Source organism: Lissotriton helveticus, chromosome 4_1, assembly GCF_964261635.1.
Source record: "Lissotriton helveticus chromosome 4_1, aLisHel1.1, whole genome shotgun sequence".
Taxonomy (NCBI): Eukaryota; Metazoa; Chordata; class Amphibia; order Caudata; family Salamandridae; genus Lissotriton; species Lissotriton helveticus.
The window spans coordinates 1,441,466,259-1,441,488,406 of record NC_136063.1 but is presented as its reverse complement, the minus strand read 5'-3'; the positions used below and the strand labels follow the sequence as shown (position 1 = coordinate 1,441,488,406).

Below are 22,148 nucleotides of genomic sequence, written 5' to 3'. Positions count from 1 at the left end.
CTTATTTATTCCTGGACTGAACTCACAAATACACATTGGGCTTTACTTTTTTTTAGCTGTTTTCTTTTATTAGTGTTCTACAGAGTACGTTTTTTTCTTACAAAAGCCGACATGTGCAGCGCATTTGCTAAAATCCCCATGATACTGGTGCAGTGTCCTATCAACCGAAAGTATTTTCGCTGCAGTAGTCCCACGCCGAAATGTTTCCCCACCCCAGTCCCCAGACACAACCTCGCACAACATGCACCACCGAGTTTGAGCTTTTTGTTTTGATATCCTCTTCAGTTAAACATAATCGATGCCGTCCCGTACACTCCAGTAGGAATAAAAACTTTCGCCTGTTCAGGGAGTCTTTCTTCACACACGGCTCTCGGGGCAGTGGTCGTGGATGGATAGTGCCTCCTGCCAGGGCGCGGTGACTATTTAGACTACAATTCCCGAGAGCCTCCGCTGCTGTCACCGCGCAGGAGCAGGCGGAGGCTTCACCTTTAGTCCTTTCGATTTCGCGGGTAAAGTGAAAATCATAACTGTAACGGCGTAGCTCCCTCTGAAACATAAACAGGCGTCTCCAGCGGGCAGCGCCTGCCAGTGCAGACAGCATGGACGAGGCGGCGGGTGCCGAGGAGCGGGTGCGCTGCCCTGTCTGCGCTCAGGAGCTGCCTTCGTCCCGTATCAACGCGCACTTGGACCGCTGCCTGCAGCCCCCCGCGGCCCCCTGTCACAACGGCACCCCCGGCTCCCCTACGGCCTCAGCGGTACCGGAAGAAGGGTCTCACAGCGCCAAGAAGCGGCGCCTGTCTCCCAACGCAGCGCCCTTCCCTCTCTTCCACAAGCAGCGGCCGGGGGTGGAGGGCGCCTCCTGCCCCGTGCCGCCCTCCCCCTCCTCCAGCTGCGCCAGCCCCTCTGCTGGCTCCATGCCCCAACCCGAGCAGGTGAAGAGTATCCCAGAGAAGCTGGAGGGCAAACCCCTGGCGGACAAGATGCGGCCTAGCACCCTGGAGGAGTACATGGGGCAGAGCAAGGTGCTGGGCACTGACACGCTGCTGAGGAGCCTGCTGGAGTCAAACGAGGTGCCCTCCATCATCCTGTGGGGGCCTCCGGGATGCGGCAAGGTGAGTCCAGCAGGGCTCTCTAGAGGGATGCTGCAGCCTTGCACCAGAGAGAAATATCTGCCAAACAATTGATAGAATACCATATTTGCCATCATTTTTAACCTGGGGTTTTGAAGAAAACAAATCGGGGGAATTGGATTTTCTCCATTGACTTACATTGATATGTAGGCGGTTTTAGATATGAGACACCTACAATTAAGCCATTATTGGCAAACAAAAAATCGAGTCTCCCGCTTGAATCGGTTATGTTGGCATGTATGGTATAATACAATAGCACTGAGCTTACACCTTCAGTTGTCACGCTGCTGCAGAACTCCGCAAGCTCGCGTTGTACTACTACTTGCGAGTGAGACTCTCGCATTTGAGTTAAGTTCGAGCTCTCACTGGGCTGAATACGAAACCTCGTGAGAAGTGCTAGAACCTAAACATTAAAGTAAACTCCTTTCTGAACTCTCCTGTGTGCAGAACAGCTCCTGTAAGAAGTAGAGGTGTAATGGACAACTGGCTGAGCTGTGGGAGCCAGGTTCACAAAATTATTGGTGCGGCCCAGGGTCACAAGACACAATTTTGAATTTAAATAGGAAATAATTGTAGGTGGGACGAAGGCGACAAGCTTATCCACCTGCAAAACATGTGCAATATGATCTGTATTTAACGTTGGGCAAGGCTGGGCATGTCATTTGCAAATTCTTCCTCTTTTGCTCTCACACTGCCCCCATGTGGTGCTGCAACCGTCGACAAGTCACTGCCTCTGCTGGGATGGCATTGTACACCACATACAGGTTAAAGGGTTGTGCCACGGAAGTCGGGCATCTTGAGAAAGAAACCGAGACAGCAGCAATCACACCCTTCAACATTGGGGGTTGGTTAGCTGCAAATACGCCATATAAATCTGATCAGTGAATTAAACTGCATGACCATTAAAATTGATGACAGATTTTTTTGAGCATTCAGTGGGGTAAGGTGGCTCACATACCATACTTGGGCTTGACTGCATTTTTTCCCAACTGACACGTTCTGCACTGTTGAGAGATAAGTACCAGCAGGTCGTCGCCAAATATGTTGAGAGGTAAGTACCACTAGGAAGCAGCACGATGTGCTTCAGTAACAAGTTTATTCACATTAATATGTAGTAACCCACTTATTGCAAGTCCCATTTCCAGAGAATCCAAACTACATCTAAGTGCTCGGTTGTGGATACCATGGCGAGGAAATGAGCTGAGCTTAAACAATAGCATGCATGAAAGTAAACAATGCACGAGGTACAGCGAGATACAGCTTGTCATCAACTGAATATGAATGTTACACATGTGCCAATAACCTAAACCAAGAACTGCATGCTAAAAGCTAACGCTACATGCACATAAAGGGACACTTTATGAATCTTCTTCAAAGGACTTTGAGTTGTTGTTCTAGCGATCAGCTTAAGTCAACAGAAAATGCATTTAATTCATTCATAGACCCCAGGTTACCATGAAGTACACGATACAGTGCATGAATAGGCAAGGGGGTAGGGACAATTTTGGTCAGGACTATTGTATTCTAAGTTTTCAGTGGTAAAGGATTTAGCAAGAATTTCACCTTTATGGAACGGACGTTTGCTGTAATATTTCTTTAAGAGGGAAACTGTTTTTACTTGGAGGCATGTTAGCTGATCTCTCTACTAGTTGGCAGATGTAAATTGCTTGTAGGATTATTGTTTTAGATGTTAACCAACTGAATGCAAGAGAACAACTTCCTCCTAAGCCAGACTTGGTAGGAGGGGGCAGGTCATCGTGCCAACTCCCCCCTACAATAGTTCTCCCGTCCAGCTTGCCCTCAGTCTGCTACTTTCTGCTGCCCTAGGTTTGTGCCTCCTATGCTGATTTTCTGCCTTTTACTGCACACTATTTTTGCCTCTCTCTGTTCTTTCTGTCCATCATTTTGCCTCTTTCTGCTCGATCCTTACCATTTTCTCCTCTTTCTGCTCGTTTCTTCCCCCCGTTTCCCTCCTCCCACCATTTCCTTACTCTTACCACCCAGTGCCCTACTCTCCCTCCCCCCGGACCTACTTAATGGAGGCTGCAGCATAACCCCATTGAGTAGGTCCTTGTGCTAACTCCCCCTTCGACAGCTCTCCTGTACAGCTGGCCCGCAGCCCGCTACCCTCTGCTGCCTTAGGTTTGTGCTACCTCAGCTCGTTTTCTGCTGCCTTTTCTGCTCCTTTTTCTGCCCACTTCTGCCCTCTATTTCTGCCTCTCTGCTCGTTGTGCCCCTTATTTTGCCTCTTTCTGCTAATTTCTGATCTGGCTCTTCGACAGAGACGTTGTATTCACTGTACCCAGATACCCCTAGGGGAAACAATGCTGCGTTATACAAATGCTGATTGATTGGCTTGGAAATATGCCCCCATCCCTGCATCATGTTGACAAGGTTTTTTTCATGGTGAACTAAATGGCCAGTGCATTGATTATAAACAGAAAGTTGATAGGTAGAATGCTTGCAAGTCTGCAAGTGGCATTTAGCGATCCATAAACATTGCCCATTATGCCACTGCAGACGTAGCATGCATTATATAGGTGATGCACCGTTACATCGCAACTTTTACAACGGGAGGCTTTTACAACGGAACTTTTACAACGCAGGATCCATTACATCGGATGCCATTACAACGCATGGCATTACATAGCAGATGCTATTACAACGCATGGCATTACATCGTAAGTATAGGTAAGTATTTAATTTTTTTAATTTTATTAATATTAATTATAATTAAATATATTTATTTATGTTTTTTAATATTATTAAATTATTATTTATTATATTAAATAAAATAATTTTTAAAATAAGTACAGGTGTACAGGGGTGTTTTTAGGTTTCAGGGTAGGGTTTGGGTTTTGGGGTACAGGGGTGTTTTTAGGTTTCAGGGTAGGGTTTGGGTTTTGGGGTACAGGGGTGTTTTTAGGTTTCAGGGTAGGGTTTGGGTTTTGGGGTACAGGGGTGTTTTTAGGTTTCAGGGTAGGGTTTGGGTTTTGGGGTACAGGGGTGTTTTTAGGTTTCAGGGTAGGGTTTGGGTTTTGGGGTACAGGGGTGTTTTTAGGTTTCAGGGCAGGTTTTGGGTTTTGGGGTACAGGGGTGTTTTTAGGTTTCAGGGCAGGTTTTGGGTTTTGGGGTACAGGGGTGTTTTTAGGTTCAGGGGTGTTTTTAGGTTTCAGGGTTTGGGTTTTGGGGTACAGGGGTGTTTTTAGGTTTCAGGGCAGGGTTTGGGTTTTGGGGTACAGGGGTGTTTTTAGGTTTCAGGGCAGGGTTTGGGTTTTGGGGTACAGGGGTGTTTTTAGGTTTCAGGGTAGGGTTTGGGTTTTGGGGTACAGGGGTGTTTTTAGGTTTCAGGGTAGGGTTTGGGTTTTGGGGTACAGGGGTGTTTTTGGGTTTCAGGGTAGGGTTTGGGTTTTGGGGTACAGGGGTGTTTTTAGGTTTCAGGGCAGGTTTTGGGTTTTGGGGTACAGGGGTGTTTTTAGGTTTCAGGGCAGGGTTTGGGTTTTGGGGTACAGGGGTGTTTTTAGGTTTCAGGGTTTGGGTTTTGGGGTACAGGGGTGTTTTAGGGTTCAGGGTTGGGTTTGTGCTTAGGGCTAATTAAATTATATTTACCATTTATAAATTAATTAAAATATATTTATTAAATTAAATTAATTATATTATATTAATTACATTTTTTAATTAAATTAATTAAATAAAATAAAATATTTTATTTTAATTATAATGTTTAAAAATATTTAAATTAAATTAATTTCATTATATTAATTAATTAAAATTAATTACAATTTTTATTAAAATTAAATTAAATAAATAGATTTAAATTTATTAAATTAAATTAATTACTATTTTAAAATGTATTTTAATTAAATTAATTAAATTAATTAAATTAACTTAATTACATTTCTTTTTAAAAGATATACTTACCTATACTTACGATGTAATGCCATGCGTTGTAATAGCATCTGCTATGTAATGCCATGCGTTGTAATGGCATCCGATGTAATGGATCCTGCGTTGTAAAAATTCCGATGTAACGGAATGCGTTGTAAAAAACCGCGTTGTAGTGACACCAATCCATTATATATCATTAACATTAGTTTCAGTACCTATCCCATTCCATTCATGACTTTCATAACTGTCATCTGCAAGAGACTTGCGATTTTGTTTGTTCTCAGCGTTCTCCATCATGTCTCCTGTCGCACTACACAGATTCAAAAAATGGAAAATTAATCCTTTTTTAATAAACCCCTCACTCACCACCTAGTGGTGACATGCTTCATCATCGGGGTCCACCCTGGTGGCCTAGCGTCACCAGGGTGTGCTTCGACACCTGTAGTACAGTGGAGCAGGTTTGTGAAGTGTAAGTGCAAAAAAGGGGTGATGTTAAAAATTGTCCTGGTTTAGCTTTGAAAAATGAATTTTATTAAAAAGTAACTGGACAATGTTAAAATAAAGTGCGAGATACTGGAAGGGGGGAGTTACGACCTACGTATCTCTATATGTGTTAGTGATGCTTTAGGTCAACATGTTTCTACCTTCAGGGAAAGTTCCCGGTATTCATCAGGACCAAAGGAGATGGACGGTATGAGCCTCCTAAAGGACTTACCCTATCCTAAATCCTTGTTAGACCTATGGCACATTTGTACCAAGGTAAAATGCTCTCCAAGTTGAGGAGCAAAAAACAAAAACCTGTGGGGAGAGAAAATGAATGGGCGTCAGGCGCAAAACATTCTTACTAGCCTGTAACGTCGTGCAGATTCTTAGTGCAGTCATTCTGCATGCCACAGTGGTGAATGGAGACCTCTCGTAGTTGATGAGCATGGTGATATATCGTGGGTGAACGCTTACAATTAAGGCCAAGAGATGATATATCAATATATAATAGGTGCGTGCTAAATCGCATGCAGTTTGTACAGTTTTATCTCCCAAATTAAGGCAAAGGTAATATAGTTACAGCGCAGGTCTATTGTGACGCGCAATGTGATGTCTCACTAGCCACTCACTGGTAGCCATGGGTAACTATAAGTGAAAAGACAGACAGGACTGACAAAACACGAGTTACACAGAAGGAAACACATATACTTGATGGCATAGGTCAGGCTTACTAATTGAAGTTTTGTTAGGTACTTCGTCGGGCGGGGGGGTAGGTACATCACGCGGTACAACGTATTCTGAATCAAGAAGTGTTGTACCCGTGATTAGTAACATGGAAATGGTTATTACCGTGGTTGAGATATGCGGTAAATGGTCCGCGCGTGTCAGTATACACGCCGATATACATGGTCAATTACTTACAGTTTGCTTGCGTGGTGAATGGCCCGTTACCTACATCTACCGTCCGCTGCTCGGCTGCAAGTGCCGGGCGGTCCGCTGTCGTAGATAATAGGCGGCTACTTCCGGGTGCGGTCACGTGGGTCCGCGTCACCGGTAGGGCGGGGTTGCGGTATGGCAAGCCGCCGGGGCCGTTTGTTGTCAAGGAGACGCGGTGCTGCTAGCAAACGCTTCGTTTATAACCGCATTATCAGACGGAATGCAGACGCCTACTAGGGGACACAAAGAACTACTTACCACTCCAAACAGATCCCACAGAAGACCTACGTGTAGAAATAATAGAACTTGTGGAGACAGCTGAAGCAGCGGGCCACATCTCGAAACAAGAGGCGGACTACCTCAGTAAGACAGAAGCCAGAGTACCATACTTCTACGTGGTCCCCAAAATGCACAAAAACAAAGTACCCCCCCCTGGAAGACCAATCGTATCCGGCATAGGTTCACTATTGGAACCCCTCTCGAGGTTTTGTGACTTTTTTTTTAACATTGTCCAGTTACTTTTTAATAAAATTCATTTTTCAAAGCCAAACCAGGACAATTTTTAACATCACCCCTTTTTTGCACTTACACTTCACAAACCTGCTCCACTGTACTACAGGTGTCGAAGCACACCCTGGTGACGCTAGGCCACCAGGGTGGACCCCGATGATGAAGCATGTCACCACTAGGTGGTGAGTGAGGGGTTTATTAAAAAAGGATTAATTTTCCATTTTTTGAATGACCTCCACCCTACACGTCGGAACATACTCCTTCTTGTGTTTTTTCATATCCTTGTCCAGGGGAACAGGAGTATTTCTCGTCCACTTGTAGTGGGCACAATCCCTTACTCTCTCCTTTGTTTTCCCGGCACTACACAGATTCACATGGGATTGCATCCCTAGCCCTGCAGGAGTAAAGAGGTGGTGTATGCCTGCCATACTTCTAGCTTGCATTCCATGGATGCTGTGGGCCAAGCACTGCTGTTTGTTTGCAGTCTGCGCATCCATCACGTGGTCATATTTTATTAGATGTCACTCCTTTTCAGGTTTCGTCTGCACAGCACTTGTTTGTGAAATCTCTTGTATTTAACATATCTTAAAAGGGGGTGGGCTTATTTTAGTTCCTGTGCCCGAATTATTGTGTCCATCCACTGTTGTGTGGAACTTTTTTTGTTTGTTTTTTGTTTACTTTTCCTGGCTGCACGCATTGAAACAGCTGTGTTACATTCCTGATCATTTCATCTTGACGCCACAGAGGAGTATTCATTTGATCTAACTACATTTTATGTGGGCTTAAGTTCTTGAACTCGATTTTCTGACAGTTTTGGGTAGGTGTATTGGTGTGTCTGCATGAACCCTTGTGAAGATTTCGTGGCACACTACCCATATTGGTAGAACTGGACAACGCTGCCATCTACTGGTTACTTTTTAAATTGAATATAAAAGTTGATCTGCATACATTTTCTCTTCAGATTTTATGTTGCTAAGGTACTGAACCAAGTACCAATAGTCAAGTCGGATATCTTTGTTTTTAGGTTTCACCTGCACAAACAGCTTATTATTAATCGCATAGGCGAAGCTCAAGGCACTTACCAATGCTTGTTACTTTTTGTTTTCTTTGTGCGGAACCTATTGTTAGTCCCTTGTTCATTATATTTGTTTTTTAAAAAGAATCTGTCAGAGACTCTCTTGGATATATGAATCTGGTCTTGGAGCAAGAATTGCATGGCTCTGCTTGTACTTGAGTAATTAGCATTACATCTGCTGCTCCGACTTCTTCTGGGCACTCCGTCCTATCCTGTCAGCGGACTAGCGCAGCCAGTACCTCCTTACCTCTGGGACCTGTATGCTAAATTAGAATGATATAATGGCAAACATCTGCTTTTATAATTAAGCAGTCAAGATGTGCTTACTAGTTTCTGACACTACCTGACCGAGTTTACCTGCCAGACCTCTCACACTAAAGTGCCACAGGTGACTCATCCCCTGCTCTCGAGGTGCCATTTTTCTCACATTGGGTTATGAATCCTTGCAAACAAGTCTGTTCTTTCAAGAAATAGCTGTCCTAGCATGAATTTGATTTAGGAAAGGTCTTGTCAATCGCAAATGACCCCAGCTGTATACTCCATGCCTGTCCGTGATTCTATCCTAATTGCGTGTCCCGTGCGAACGCATGTGTCTTGTGTGACAGATAGCAGTCCTGGCCCAGCAGCATCTGAGCGTATCAGTTGCTACCTTTATTTAGACATATTTCACACGCCCCAACCGAGCAGCCAGTGGTATATTTAGTGGTGTTGATAATTAGCACCTACCAGGGCTCGAGTCGGGGGTACCACGTGGGTGGACAGCGTCCCCCCACTTATTTTACCGTGTGGACGCCGTCCCCTCTGCCAAACAGCTTGACTTCACTCTTTGGCCTCTCTGGGACGAGATCGGAGCTCACAGCACGCTGCTTACGCGCTGGCTTCTCAGATGCAATCACATCTAAGGGGTGAGCGAGGGGAGGCAATGAGCCCGATGGTGCAAGCCACCTGTCGTGACGTCACTTCCGGTGACAGCATTCCCCCACTTCTTCTTTTTTTTTTTTTTTTAGGACGTGTGCCCTGGCACCTACATATTTAACTGCCACCTGTAGCATATTTACCAAGCTCTGCCTTGATGCAGGTATTGCTTTCCCTCACACCATAAGCTCTCAGATATTGTACGGCCATGATTCACCATCACCAGTATTACACTGATTTTACTGAGTGTGTATAATGCCCCACTCCGGTGAAAATAAATGTCGCCCAATCAAACATTTTTTTTAGGGCAAGAGTAGTGATAAAAGTACCTCCACACATTTATGTTATCACAGCAGAACAGTACACAAGACCTATTCAATGCAATTTTATATTGCCGCATAGTCAACACCCCTTGTTCTGATTCTGGTTACATACATTTGCTTACAATATCAACTTATGAAAATCGGAGTGACATAAACCATACATGCAGATCTCTTGAGAAACATATGATAGGCAAAAAAAATAATACTTTATTCGGTTTATACAGAAAACCATAAAAGTACACATCACAGTGGAAATAAAATATTAAAAAGAAGAAAAAGACGTTTAAAATACAAGAAGAATTAATTTTCATGAACAAAACATAATCTGTTTCTGGAGAAAAAATACATTTCGAAAAGGAAATTAAGAATATTAAAACTACTGCAATTTATTTACTTTAAAGGCCCCAAAAATCAGTTATTTTATCGGTATCCTTGGTGTTGTCATCATCTATATAATTGATTGCTTCATTCTCATGGCTGTATTTAAGAAAGTGGCAACATTAAAAATTTCCCATGTGTTGGACAGCAATTGGAGATATAGGAGCGCAGGTTTCACTTGTTTAAACCCCTTGTTTTTTAACAATGGTACAATGCATTTTTTCCGTATCTCCCCAAGGTGCCCGCAAAAAAACATAAAATGGGCCGTATCCATTATTGAGAAACCGTCACAGGTTCACAGGTACACACTTTCAGGTCAGTCTCCTTAGTCCAACAATGCCGCCCAGAGATAAGTAGATGGATCTTATTTAATCTAAACTTAGTTAAAAGGTATCTATGGTTAGCATTGTTGACAACTTTCAGATATAGTTCTGGATCGTCATCTGATGTAACAACCAACTGATGGGATCTTACAGATGGCTTGGACAACTCCGAACCCTCTCTAAGCATCCCTCTATACAGTTTGTAGTTGGTCTTAACCCATTTTATGTCTGCTGTAACCAATTTCGATGGTTCCTCAAAAAGTTCTAGACGACCTAATGAGACAGTCAATGTGCTAATTTGATGCAGTCCTTCAGGATCTCATGATTTACCTCAACCTCTTGGTTTAACCATACCGAAATCCACTTCAAGAGGGGGGCAATGGCAATTCGATCTTCTAAATAGCCCACTCCACACTCTTGGTGGACAATAAAACATGATGTCGATTGGGGGACTGAGAGGATAGACTTTAAAAATTTATCCTCTGCCACTTGTAGCTGCTTCACTTTCTTAAATCCCCATAGGTCTGCTCCATACATTGCAATAGAGATGCATTTGGCATCGTAAACTTTTAATACAGCCTCCAGTGGTTTTACTCCCAGTTTCCGAGAAAAGCTCAAAACTGCCGAGATGGATCTTACGAAAGCGTTTCTCTTCTCAACTAGTTGGGGAAGCCAGGTAGATTTTTCATCAAAGACTACCCCCAGATATGGGAATTTAGGTACCCTGGATAGTCTGTTTCCATTGCAGTGTAGGGTCATCAACTTCCTCTGTCTCCCCTTCGTACCCACGACCATAACATGGGATTTCGTATAATTTACACCGAGGTCCAGGGCGGACATAAACTCATGGAATTCATTTAGAAGACTTTGTAAACCCACTGGGGTACGCGATATAAGGGCAGCGTCATCCGCATATAACAGAGCGGGTAATAAGAATTTGCCAGCCTTTGGAATATCTTTACAGGCTGTTCCCAATACACTAGCTAGTTCATTGATATATAGAGTGAATAATATTGGGGCTAATATGCAGCCTTGCCTAACCCCGTTAGATATTCCGATCTCCCCTGTCCTATTTCCCTTTTGGTTATATCTCACTGTAGCAGTGAGATCCCGATGGAGGTCAGCAAGAAAGTATACGATGTTCTTGTCAATGCCCATTTTAAGGAGTAATTCCCAAAGTTTGGACCTGTTTACTCGGTCAAAGGCCGAGGACAGGTCCATAAAGGCTATATACAGGCATCCAGGCTTTGCCAGAGTGTATTTTCCGATTAGCAGTTGAAGGTTAAGACTCTGGTCAATGGTACTGTGTCCCTTTCTAAACCCGTACTGTACGGGAGCGAGGGTGTTAGTCTCCTCGAGCCAATCAGATAATTTAGATAATACCACCCTACCAAGTACCTTTACTGCGGAATCGATAAGGGAGATCGGGCGGTAATTACTTGGCTCTCCTCTATTACCTTTTTTAAAAATAGGGACAATTACCGATTGCGAACAAGTCTTAGGAACCCCTGTTGTTGGAATTCGGTTGAAGACATTGGATAGGATTTTAGACCAGGTCTTAATATCAGATTTAAAAAGATCGGCTGGCACGCCATCAGGGCCGGGAGCCTTATTACTGGTCATTTTATTGATGGCTTCGGCCACCTCTGCCTCGTTCACTTCTAGGGAGTAGGAGAGAGTGGGCCCCCTACTACTATTGTCGCCACTTACGGACATAAGTTCATAGACTGATTTAAAATGTGAAAACCACATGTCTTCATGGATAGCGCAGTCTAAAACATTATTGCTCGAGTCTGAGAAGTATGGCTGGTTAATCACTTTCCAGAATCTTGCACTGTTATTTATGACATCTATAGAGGTCAATTCTGCCCAGGCATCCTCCCTAATTTCCCGTCTCCTCTGCTTTACTGCTTCTTTATAAGCTTTCCTTAATGAGACTACTCGCTTCCTGTCAATGGGCTTGCATTTCAGGGCCTCCTTCAATTTGCGGTTACATGTTGAACAATTACGATCAAACCACCTATTGGATCCTGAATTTATTCCTTTACTCTTACTTGTTAAGTCAGTCATGATCTGGCGGCAAATTGTTAAATATGCACCCATTACTTCGTTATCCCTTGCTTCCTTATCCAAACATATGCGAATCTCCTTACCACTGGTGTGGAGAAGGTTGCGTGCAAAATCCTCCGGGATCACTTTGCCCCACTTAATTCTCCGGGCCTGATCTGTAGTCTGAAGATCTAGGTTAACCCTGCTATTTAATATTATATTGGGACTATTAAAAACTCCGTCGATTCTTAAAAAGACGGGGTTATGGTCGCTAAAGTGGGACCATTCCGGGGAGTATTCAACAATATTACTCCCTAATGCTGAACTTATAAAAATGTAGTCAATAGTTGACCCGCGACCATTACCCTTAAAAGTTGGTGTGTCAGAGTCAACCCCCGTCGGTAACATTAGACCATTTTCTGCGAGTATAGATTCCAGCAAAGACCCCTGTCCGTATGCTCAAAGTGGGAATCCGTCTGCCCAGGGGGGGCAGAAAGATCATTGGGCAGACATTTGATAGGTAATACCATTGTTGAGCTAGGGGAGGGGCATTAGGATCCACCTAGGAATGATAAGAAATAGTATGTTACCTTCAGGTCTATAATAGGGTTTCGAGGTTGCTTGTGCTTGCAAGCAGCTGAGATTAATGCACACATTTTTGTTTTCCTAATTTTTCATCTGTTACCTCATTCGAACCAGTTTGCTTTGCCAAGCTTAATTAAATTGATGCATTATTGAATGGTGTGCAAATGTGAATCTGGTTTGCCGCCTTTAGTTTCTGCGCTGTTTGCGATGTGGCTTGACGGCGCATCTGTCTCTTGACAATTCTATGAGTACAACTGGAAAGTGGCTCTGCCCACATGTTGGGAGCCAGCAGTACATGTTTTGATCAGGCAGAAGTTGTGCGATTGCCTTCCACAACCTGTTATAATTTTTGTTTAATTATCCAGCTGGCTGAACTTGAATTTTCATGGGCACACACACGGCATTGTAATGCTGTAAAGGTGTTCTAGATAGCTAGATAATTTATGGTGTTAGCCTTTCTCCGGCAGCAGCACTGATCGGAGAAGGGCAGTCCATAACCTACATGGATTTTTAGGTCTGGCTGGACAGCGCAACTGTCACTTGACTTTATAAAAGACACCAATATTATTCTACAATTCTTTGCTTCCACACAAATATATCGGCTATTTACTTTTAATACTTCACATTGCCATAAACAATTTCTTTAAGGCCAGACCAATTGCCATTGTCAGTGCTTGTTTGTTTTGTTGGTTTGTGGAAAATACTGCTCTAAAGTACCATACTTGAGGCGGAAGTTAACAGCAAACTATATACTTCTACTATTTCTCCTTCTAGTAAAACTGCAACCGAATGCTCAAAATGGCATATTAATGCACTCATTTTTACCTAGTCTACATTGTAAAACTCCGATTTAAATAAATTGTCAAAACAATAAGCGTGGCTGGGACGACAATGTGGACGGTCGTCTGATTCCGTCGGCTCCGCAACCCTGAGGACAAACAACCCCGCCAAACGAGCCAAACCCAGCCTCAAAGCACAGGAACGGGTGGGGGAAGACCCGGACAGCAAGGAAACAGAACGAGCAAGAGAGGTGAACAGCGATGACACAGAGATATCAGCCCCGCCGACTACCGCCGGGCAGCAGCAACAGGGAGATAAGATGGCGCCCTGAGACATTTGAAACCCCGTAGGAACGGCGCCGAACAGAGAAGCGAACTAAAGGACATCACACCTCTCGGGCTCCGCTGCATGGTGTTTGAAGGCAGTGACCGAAACCAAAAAGCGCACCAAGCGACGAGTCACCAAATACCCAGGGAGAGGAGGTGTTGAAGCAGACTACCCTGGCGAGCGGCACAGTTTTCACAGCGAGCAGAGCTAGTGGCAGGTGGCGACAGAGGGGCCCGCTCAACTGCAAGTCTACCGAGAGGGAGACCCGCCAAACCGAGTAAGGGGGACCGGAAGTTGCGGCTGGGAAGAGCGCCATTACCGGAAGTCTTCACCGACCCAGGCAGGAAGTGACGGACCAGACGGGCCGGAAGCGGAAAGACGGCGCAACCGGAAGCACCACCCGCCGAGAAATAAGCACCGAAGCCAGCTGCGCGGTTCTGAGCCCCCAGATCCAGACGAGAGACAGGAGGTAAACTGCGGGGGAGGAGCTCTGGCCCCGCGAGGCACACTGTGCACGGACACCGCAGGCAACAGCGAGAACAAGGCACATCCGAGAGCCCAGCAGATATAGAATTCAAAGCACTCATACACAGGCGGCAAAAGCTACAAATCTACCAAAAGTGGTCCAAGCAGAGGGGCGGCTAGACAACATTCTATCCAGAAGGGGCATTGGGTCAATGGCAAGCAACGAAGGGAAGACGGTGGGCGACCAGAAAAAACCCAAAATAGACAACCAAGCATCCCCACTAAAAAACAGAGGCGAAACAGTCACCCTTGAGACCATCCTAAGGAAAATAAACGAAGGCAATGCGGTGGCGAAGGAGACGAAACTCAAAGTGGAGAACATGCAGCTCGAGCTGGCGGCCATAAGAGCAGACCTCCACAACACAAACACAAGAATGGAGGCAGCAGAGAGCCGAATAGGCTCAGTGGAGGACGACACAAACGAAAACACCAAGGCCATAGCGGAGCTGCAGAAAGCCACTAAAAACATACAAAAGCAGCTAGCGGAGAAGGACGATAGGGCAAGAAGAGGTAACGTAAGGATCCTGGGTGTACCAGAAGGGGCAGAAGATAAGGCGGGCTCGTGTGCGGCCATGCTAGAGGAGATGATCCCCCCTTCTCACAGCCATCACTTTTGAGAGAGGTTTCGAAGTGCAAAAAGCCTACAGAGTACCAGCAGGAAAACCAACGTCATGCAAGGGGCCAAGGGCAATAATATGCAACCCGCTCAGATTATGCCAAACAGACGCCATCTTCGCCTTTGCCAGGAAAAATCAAAACCTTACGTGGGAAGGGAGCAAGATCGTGCTGACCCAAGACTACTCAAAGCCAACTGTAGAGCTAAGAAAAGGATTTCTGGCCCTCAGAGAAGCCCTGCGTAAAAGAGGCGCCACCTTCAGCTTCGTTGCACCCGCCCGGTTCAAAGTAACAGACAAATGGAAAACTATGTTTTTCGAGTGTCCAGGGGACCTAAGGAACTACTTGCAAGGACCGCCAGTAGAAGAGATGGAGCAAACCAAGAACCCCGGAGCAGCGAAAAGAAGTGCCTCACCTGACGTGAACGGTCATCTGGAGTAAGATACATTACGGACCAAAATTACAAGACAACATATATACCTCATCAGGCTCAGGACAGACAAAACTGAACTAGACCCAAACAGACACAACAGAGCACACCAGGTTTGTTCACCACCACACAAACAAGCCGCCTGGCGATCCACAGAGACAGATGCGGACTGTGTTTTGCTGCATTTTCTTCTTTTTTTTATTCTCAACTACCTCAAAGGCTACACCAAAGGAAGAACAAATCTACCTCCGGGACGATGCGGGACAGAGGAACTTTGTCGTCGCACACCCAATCAGCAAGTATGGGAGGGGGGGGAGGGAAGGGAGGGGGGGAGGGGGCGGGGGGTGCGGGGAGCATGTACATGGGTCTACTTACTATCACTTTCTCTTTTTCCACTACTTTTCTCTCTATATACTCACATCTTGGAGCAGCAAATGCGTACGCAGGTGTAGAGACACAGATCCACACACACCACGGACACGAGAAACGCACAGAGAAGAGACGCACAAGCCGCGAAATACAGAGACGCACAAATGACACACAACAACCAGAGTAGCAACCAGAGCAGCATCACGGCTGATATTAAGATAGTGTCCCTAAACGTCAAGGGTCTTAACAGCCCAGTGAAAAGGAGGAAGATACTCGAACACCTTAGGAAACAAAAAAGTGACATATATGTGCTCCAAGAAACGAGACTGGAAGCAGCAGACATTAGGCGCATAAGCGCAAACTGGATAGGGGAGGTAGTGGGATCACCTGCGCAGAACAAGAAGAACGGGGTGGTAACAATCATCAGCAGAAAGTCCAACATAGCAGTGGTAGACTCACAGGCAGACACCCAAGGAAGAACACTTGTGACCACACCTAGAAGAGCGGGAGAGACATTCCACGTAGCAAACGTATACGGCCCCAACTGCGAGGACAAACAATTCTGGGAAGGGGTAGGAGCACAACTACACACCCTACCGCTTGACGACCTACTGATCGTTGCAGGAGATATGAACCAAGTTCTCGACCCATCCATCGACAAACACCCACACAGACCCAACCAGTCAACAAACAATCCCAACATCCTAAAGAATCTATGCTCCAAATTAAGACTGAAAGACCCATGGCGCCTAAGCAACCCGGATGCCAGAGAATACACATTCTATTCCAACCCACACAACTCATACAGCCGGATAGACTATATCCTAATGTCAGAAACACACACCCACCTCATAGACCACACGGAGATAGGCCCCAGATCAGTATCAGACCACTCGCATATAAGCCAGGCCCCAGATCAGTATCAGACCACTCGCATATAAGCCTAACCCTATCAGGCAAGCACAACAAAAAGCCAACCCGCAGATGGCGATTCGATGACAGCCTACTCCAACACGCCTCCGCGAAGGCTGAGATAGAAGAGGCAATAAAGGAATACCTCCTAATAAATGACACATCAGAGACAAACAGGAAAGTACTATGGGACGCCCTAAAAGCCACCATCAGGGGTACTGTAATGACCATTAAGGGCAGGATGAACAGAGGAAGGAGCAAGAGAATTGAAGATCTAGAGATTAAGGAGCTGGAGAACAGCCACATAGCCAGAATGGAAGATAGCAACACACTCATGAACCTCACCAGACGGAAGTACGAACTTAACAGAATACTGAGTGAGAGAGCAGGGACCTGGATTAATAAATACAAGTCTATCAACCTCTGTACTGCAAACAAAGCGGGCAAAAACCTAGCGTCCTACCTAAAAGGGAAACAGAAACAGCACACGATAGACGCAATCAAAGATAGACACAGCAAGTCCCAGACTGCAAACAGGGACATCCTGGAGGTCTTCAGAGCCTTCTATGAGGAACTGTACACCAGAGACGACACACTCAAGGAGGATGGGGGAAAGGAGCTGCTAGGAAGCATAACCACACCTACACTATCAGACCGAGAACGTGACATCTTAGAGCAGCCCATAACGGAGGATGAGATAGAGAAAGCCACAGCAAACCTCAAAGACAATAAGGCACCGGGGCCGGATGGCTTCACAGCTGCCTTTTACAAGCAATACATGCTCACTCTAAAACAGACACTGAAACAAGTATTCACGGAATGTGTCCAGACTGGACGCATGACACCCTCAATGGCTGAAGCAAACATAATTGTTATACCTAAAGAAGGGAAGGACACAAACGAGGCGAAGAATTTCAGACCGATCTCCCTCATAAACGTAGACGGCAAGATCTACGCAAAGATACTAGCCAATAGACTCAATGCGTACCTACCCAAACTGATACACAACTCTCAGGTGGGCTACATCAAAAACCGTATGTCCCATGACAACACGAGACTACTATGCCACATAATCAACCACTCCTCCCGAAGCAGTAACGCAGCTGTCATGATAGCCCTGGACGCCGAGAAAGCGTTCGACAGGGTTTCATGGCCCTTTTTAGACCATTGCATGGGGAAATTCGGGTTAGGGCCAAACTACAGAGGGATGGTGATGGCTCTATACAACAACCCCAAAGCACGGGTGGTGGTCAACGGAGGCACATCAGACATACTACACCTAGGCAGGGGAACAAGACAAGGCTGCCCACTCTCACCAGCACTCTTCCTATTAGCCATAGAACCGCTCCTCACAATGATAAGAACAAACGAAGACATAGCGGGGATACCAATAGGAGGAGAAACATTCAAGCTAGCGGCATACGCCGATGACGTACTAATAGTCACAGAAGATCCAGAAAGATCAATCAAGGCACTGACTGACACTATCGAAAAATACGCGCAGGTATCAGGGTACAAACTCAATACAGACAAATCTGAGTGCAAACCTTTAAACATCCACACGACAAGAACAGTACTAGGAACGTCTGGACTAACCTGGCAACAGAAGCCCATAAAATACTTAGGCATCCTCTTTGAGAGAGACCTAAGAACGACACTAGAACATAATGAACAAGCAACAATCCAGAAAATCAAGGATAAAGTAGATGGGTGGTCCCCCAGATTCACAACATGGTGGGGAAGGGTAGAAGCAATAAAAATGATGCTCACACCGATGGTCAATTACATGCTAACCATGCTCCCACTCACCAACACAGAAGACTTCCACAAAAGACTGGACAAAATACTGAACAACTTCTTGTGGAGAGGGAAAAAACCCAGAATAAGCCTGCACAAGCTTAGACTCTCAAAAGACCAGGGTGGGCTAAACATAACTAACTTCAAACGATTCCAGGTAGCCTGCATAGCCAGACAGGGGCTACACTGGCTAGACCCAAGACAGGAATACACCCCAGCATGGCTCACACTCGAGCGAGGAATACTAAAGGGCATGAACCCCATCGCCCTCCTCACCGCAACCCGACACCCAGCAGCCAAGGACAACCCAGTCCTAAAGAACACAAAATTAGCTCTCCTAAGTGTTGACAAACTCCTGACAACAAGCATTAAGGGAGGCCAACTAGAATCCATCTGGTACAACCCTAAGTTAAGATACAGGGATAGGGTTCTAGACATGCACGAATGGTACAAACATGGCATATCCACTGCCCATGACCTTCAAAAGCAAGGCGAGTACACAACATTTGACACCCTCAAGGAAGCCCACAATCTACAAAGCATAGAGCTCTACAACTTCCTGAAAATCAAAGTGGCAATCAGGAAGGCGAACCTTAACAACCGGACACCATCACTCACACAACTGGCAACCAGTCTCAACACACTAGGACACCAAGTAGCACACCTCTACAAAACACTCCGCCCCAAAACGACCAAACTCAATTACAGATTTCTGGGGGGGCGCAGCAGGAAAGGAACTTAGCGAGATCGAGAAAGCGGAACTATGGAGATCAACTTCTAGGAAAAAAATAACTGCAACGCTAAACCAGACCAAATACTGGCTAGTACATAAGGCATACTGGACACCGGCCCGCCTGGCCTCCTTGGGGATCCGAGAGAGCGATGCATGCTGGAACTGTGACAGAGAGAAGGGGGACCTAGAACACCTGCTTCTCAGCTGCCCTAAGATCAGGGGATTCTGGGACAGAATTGGGATACTTATCAAAGAGATCACAGGAGTAGCCATACATATAGATTTCCCGAGTCTAGCCCTAGGTTTCACATCCCCGACCATCACTACAAAAGAGGAACGCGACCTCATTGACCTACTGCTGATGGCTGCAGTCAAAATAGTCCTAAGTAACTGGAAGGACACCTCAAAGGCTGCGCCCCAGGCATGGCTAAACTGGGTCACATTCCTAAGGGGGGCAGACCACATCACAGCGAAACACACGCCGAAAACTCATAGGCAGGCGAACATGTGGGAACCCCTTGACCTCTACCTATCCTCGCAGAAACCCCCATAGGCAAGATTCTCGACCACCGCAGAAGGACGCACCCTGTGGACCCACAGAAGATGACGACAAGCTGGACTTGGAAACTGAACTTTGAAACTGACAGTCGAACAAAGCCACAGAACGACGGTGGCCAACACCCCCCCCCCCCCCCTTTCCTACCCCCACCTCCCCCCGGCGTCTTTCTCTTTTTCTTTCTTTTGCCTTCTTTTCTCTTCTCTTTTTCCTCCACTCATGTATACTCTGTGCTCCATGTAAATATATATTTTTTTATACAATAAAAAAATTACAGAAATCAAAAAACAATAAATAATTTCAAATAATGACTTAAAACATCGAACAGTCCAACAAAATAAAAGGAAACTTAATTATTTGAAGTAAATGTGATTTCTGATGAATGTATGATGTTACATCAAAGCTGTTCAGAGTGAGAGCCAATGTCTTTTGAAAAAGTGAAGGAAAACGCCATATAGCATTAGTGGAGAGGCATATACGTTATGCTATTCTGTAAGGTGCAAAATTTAAATTAACCATAATCTTTGGTATTTCTAATCAATCTGTTAACACTAGTACGATTTAGAGTCTCTACAGACGTCTTAAGCTGTATATTGCAAGCACCAGTGAAACCAATACTGGTCCTCGGTCTATCACTTAATGGTTTTAGTGTGCCATTGAGTTTGCTTTATGTTGTCTGGGATGCTGGTTGATAAAGTTGTTCCTTCATTCATTTTCTACTTAACAATTTTCACATCCATGGAATACCTATGCCACCCTCTGCTTGCTACGTTTATTACAGGGAAACGTTTCTTTTGAGCACATTTGACATCCACACAATGTAAGCCAGGCGCTTTGGTTTTTCAAATACTTGTTCAATTACTCATAGTATAATTTCTTATTTTTGTGAAACTAATTCAACAGTATTTAAATTAATGTGAAATGATGACGAACAAAGGGCAATGTTTAAATATCGCACATTTCAACAGTTCCATATTTTATCTTTTTCAGTGGTGACATTAAGATTCTGTGTACAGATTGTTTTTTTGTTGTTTTTTTAAATTAAATTGAATGTTACTATTTGGAAAAGGGGCCTTCAGGTTATTAAAACTGAACTGGTAGTGAAACATAGATAGTGTATGTACAGGCTAAAAGATCAAAAAACGCTTGAAATAAACACAAACCATTTTGTGCAGTTTTAAGTATTAGTTCCTGGGAATCTGCACTTTAAAATGGAAGCTAATACCTTTTTGGTATGTTTAACACCAGGGGCCATATGATGCATACGGCGCATTTTCCTTGATTGTGCCGGGCGCACCTTTTAAAAGGAAAATGCACCTTATTAGGGTGAATGCGATGCCCAAAAGACAGCCGCAAACTCGCACTGCCCTGGGGGCAGCGCATTTATGTGAAAAACTGAGCGGCTGCTTTGAAGCCGATCCTGAATGTTCACAGTGCAGGCAGCACCTTTAAAGGGGAATAAAGATCCCCTTGCAGGCGGGTGCAGTGAGTGATTAGACCCGCCTGCAAGTGGATGTCTGATGGGTCTGGTCCATGGGACTCCCTTCACCCCGCCGGAGGGCTGCAATCAGGGGATGAACTGACAGTGCGCCTGCTCAGAGCTTCTTTGCCTCTGCACCCGTGTCTGTAATACAGCGCAGGAGCAGAGGCATAGGGATTACCTCATTTGCATGGGGACTGTATGTGCGCCAGCACTTTCAGTATTACAGTAGGGGACGCACAAGTGTCTTCAGTCCCTTCTGTAATACCAAAGTGCCCCGGGGGCTTGGAAAGCAGGCACAAATGTCTTTTGCCCCCCCGGGGCACTTCTATAATACTGCCCCAAATTAACTTTCCTTATGATAACGTTTTCTTCACCATTTGTAAGAAATCGGGTTCTCTTTTGAGATGGGTGGAAGCCCCAATAAATAATAAACACAGTCCTGTCAGGGTGAACCTCCAAAGTTACTAATAAACCGGTGCTTAACCCTCTGGTAGCTTGGCACAAAAGCAGTCAAGCTTAACTGCGAGGCGATGGAGTAGTATGTATGCAGTGCTAAAACAGTATTGCAGTGAAAACCTAACACAAGAAAATCTGAAACCAATTTAGAAAAATAGAGTTAATTTTATTAAATAAAATGACATCAACTTCAAAAATCCAGACAGTAAAAATGGGGTTATGAATGTTTAAAGTTTCTGCTTAAAAACAGAGCTAAGTTGTGGTTGCACTGGACCAGGTCAAGCCCCGAGCTGACGAGCTCCTGGAGACGCCCCTGCGCGCCGGAGAGGCATCAGGGCCTGTGACGGATACTTGGCGGCCTTCTCATCCACCCAAATACTTCTCTACGGATGAGGGAAACTATCCCGAAACCCAGGCCGTGTTTCGGGTCTAGAGATCTTGGGGACAACGAGTACCTACTCGCACCAACTTTGGTGAGCCACTTACAAACTTTTTTTCTACTCTTTGAACTACACGCATTTCAAATACCAGAGTGCTTAGGGGCGATCCGGAGGAGAGGCTAGCGGTGTG

General features: G+C 45.2%; 1 protein-coding gene across 1 annotated transcript in view; it reads left to right on the top strand.

The window, feature by feature from the left end:
- Positions 1-493: 493 nt before the first annotated feature.
- The window catches only part of WRNIP1 (WRN helicase interacting protein 1), a 457,752-nt gene continuing 436,097 nt past the window's right edge, over positions 494-22,148 (top strand). Inside the window, exon 1 of the mRNA XM_078688019.1 lies at positions 494-1,112. Coding sequence (XP_078544145.1) covers positions 600-1,112 — 513 coding nt within the window. The 5' untranslated portion in view covers positions 494-599. The remainder of the gene's footprint in view (positions 1,113-22,148) is intronic.